Raw genomic sequence first — 2,980 nt, 5'->3', positions numbered from 1 at the left:
AAACCCGCGTCGTCCTTTGAACCAGCGTGGGTTACCTTTGGAGGCGTATTGCAAGGCTGCGGCGAGTTCGGGGTCGGGATTCGGGGTGGAAGTCGCGGAGAGAATGTCCGCGCGGAGTTGTTGGTCGTCGAGGAGGTAAGAGGCTCGGAGGACCGGTTCTCGGAGTATCGTCGCTCGGAGTGAGGCTGCGAGTTGCTCCTGGGTGAAAACCGGTCGGAAGTTGTGTGGGTTGACGACGGAGTAGTCACTATCCCCCTCTTTTGGGTAGACATCCCAACGGCGCGTGAGTGCGTCGGGTTTCGCGCCTAACCGTCCGGGGCGGAATCGGATTACGAGGTTGAACTGGGACAGGAACTCCGACCACCGGGCTTGCCGGCGGGTCAGGAGTTTGGTGGTGGCGAAGTACTCCAGGTTCTTGTGGTCCGTAACGACGTCTACCGGAGTCGGAGATCCTTCGAGGTAGTGCCGCCAGGACTTGAACGACTCGAAGATCGCCAGGAGTTCCTTATCGTGAGTGTCGTAGTTCAACTCCGCGCCGGTGAGAGTGCGGGAATGGAAAGCGACGGGGTGGAGTTCGCCGGACTCCGAGGTAATGGAGAGGATTCCGGCGATGGCGTAGTCCGAGGCGTCGGTTTCGACAGTCAGAGGGTGGTCCGGCTCCCAGTGTCGGAGTACCGGAGCAGCGGTGAAGGCTTGCTTGAGAGCGTTGAAGGCCTTCCGGCAGTCCTCGGAGAAAACCCACGGAACGGACTTCCGAGTTAGGCGGGTGAGAGGTACGACGATCTCGGAGTAGTTGTGGATGAAACGCCGGTAGAAGTTAGCGAAGCCCAGAAACGACTGAACGTCTCGGACTTTGCGGGGTTCCGGCCACTCCAGGATCGCGCGGACCTTGGACTCCGCCATGGTGAGTCCGTCGGGGCCGAGGATATAGCCGAGGTACTCGACGGAGTCGGCGTGGAACTCGCACTTGTCGGCACGAGCGTAGAGTTTGTGCTTTCGGAGGCGTCGGAGTACCTCTTTGACGTGTTTCGGGTGGTCCTCGGGGTTGTCGGAGTAGACGAGGATATCGTCTAAGTAGACGACCACTGTGACGTCGAGGAGGTCCGCAAACACCTCGTTCACGAAGCGTTGAAAAGCCGCGGGGGCGTTGGAAAGTCCGAACGGCATCATGAGCCACTCGAAGGATCCGTAGCGCGTGCGGAAAGCCGTCTTCCACTCATCTCCGGGGGCGATCCGGACTAGGTTGTAGGCGTGTCGGAGGTCGATTTTGGTGTAAATCCGGGCCTTCCGAGGCGTGTCCAGGAGGTCCGAGATGAGCGGAAGCGGGTAGCGGTCCTTCCGGGTGATCTTATTCAAACCCCGGTAGTCCACGCAGAGACGGAGAGAGCCGTCCTTCTTCTTGACAAAGAGGACCGGAGCTCCGCAGGGGGAGTTCGACGGGCGAATGAACCCCGAGCGGAGGTTCTCGTCGATGTACTCGCGGAGGGTGTCCAGCTCGAGCTTGGAAAGCGAGTAGATCGGGCCGAGAGGCGGAACTCCGCCGTCCTCGAGGGTGATTTTGAGGTCGTACGAGCGGTGTTCCGGCAGAATGTCCGCCTGCGACTTGCTGAAGACGTCCGCAAACTCGTGGTACTCCTCCGGAATTCCGGAGAGGTCTGGGGGAGCTTCCGAGATGGACGAGCTCCGAGCGAAAGCAGAGTCGGACGAGGCCAGATTGAGCGTGAAACTCTCGGAGCCGGGGATCTTGCAGGCGCGTGCGAACGCGGCGGCGTTGATCAGGGAGACCCGGGGTCCGGTCGGGGAGGTCGGAGGCAGAGGGCCCGGGATGTCCTCTGGAGGGCTCGGAGTCGGAGTTGACTCCCGAGCGGGTTCGGAAGGGGGACGAGTCGTCGGCGCGGTCCGGAATTGGATGCTACGCTTCTTCCAGTCAATCAGCGGATTGTAGTCGGAGAGCCAGCTGTATCCCAGTACGGCGGAGACGGACTTGTCGAGCGGGGTGACATAAAAGTCGACGGAGATGACCTCTCCCGAGGGAAAATGCAGAGGTAAATTGACAGTCCTAGTAATAATCTGGTTGGACGTGCCATCGAAGAGCTGAAGACGTATCGGAGAAATGGAAACGGTCGGAATTCCGTGCTTCTCCGTGAACTCGGAGTCCACGAAGCAATGCGAGGAACCGGAGTCTATGAGGGTACGGAACGGAGTGGGAACGGAGTCGGAGAAGAGATCGATATGGAGAGACAAGGGGTCGGAAAGAGCGGACGCGTTGAGTCGGAGGCAGGTCTCCGCGCCGGAGAAGTCAACGCAATCCTCCGAGGGCGCGGAGTTCGGAGGACTGCGGACTAGTTTTTTGGCTCCGCGGGAGCCTCAACTTGCGCTCCTCCAGCCGGAGCTGGCGCGGCCTTGGCCTGCGCGGCTCGGCTTTTGGCGGCGGAGGAGGACTTCTTCGGGCACGCGTTGGCCGAATGTCCGGCACCTCCGCAGAACAGGCAGAGGTTGTTGGTGAACCGCCGCTGACGTTCCTCGGCCGTCAACTTGCCGTCCTTGCCCAGCTTGTCGGCGTAGGGCTTGGCCGGAGTCTTGGCCGCCTGCTTGTGGCCGGAAGAGGAGGTCGCTTTCGGGGTTCCAGAGTTGGAGGACCCGGAGTTGGAGGTGGAAGGCTTGGACGACTGCTGCGGCTTCGAGTCCGAGGAGCCGGACTTCCCTCCGGACTTAGAGGTCCCGGAGTCCCGGCTTTGCTCGGTCTTGCGCTCCCAGTACCGGTTGTCGATAGACTGGGCCAAGTCGCGAAGCCCGACGAGCGTCGTAGGCTTTCCGACCTCCGAAATCCGGTCCTTCAGACGGTTTGGAAGACCGTCATAGAAACGGTAACGGAGCGGGGCGTTTCCCCACCGGACCTGAGTCGCGAGGCGCGTGAACTGGGTGATGTACTTCGCGATCCGGTGGTTGTCGCTCATTCGGAGGTTCATGAGGTCGTGCT

General features: G+C 61.0%; 1 protein-coding gene across 1 annotated transcript; it reads right to left on the bottom strand.

The window, feature by feature from the left end:
* Positions 1-2,367: 2,367 nt before the first annotated feature.
* On the bottom strand, positions 2,368-2,969 carry TRAVEDRAFT_25139 (uncharacterized protein; the record flags this gene model as incomplete). The annotated part of the gene is made up of 2 exons (XM_008047690.1): positions 2,368-2,476; positions 2,509-2,969. The coding sequence occupies 2 exons, from the start codon at positions 2,967-2,969 to the stop codon at positions 2,368-2,370; spliced, it is 570 nt and encodes a 189-aa protein (XP_008045881.1).
* Between the last annotated feature and the right edge of the window lie 11 nt (positions 2,970-2,980).

Source organism: Trametes versicolor (assembly GCF_000271585.1).
Source record: "Trametes versicolor FP-101664 SS1 unplaced genomic scaffold TRAVEscaffold_142, whole genome shotgun sequence".
NCBI classification, from domain to species: Eukaryota; Fungi; Basidiomycota; class Agaricomycetes; order Polyporales; family Polyporaceae; genus Trametes; species Trametes versicolor.
The sequence above is the reverse complement of the archived record's forward strand: the minus strand, read 5'-3'. Positions and strand labels throughout refer to the sequence as shown.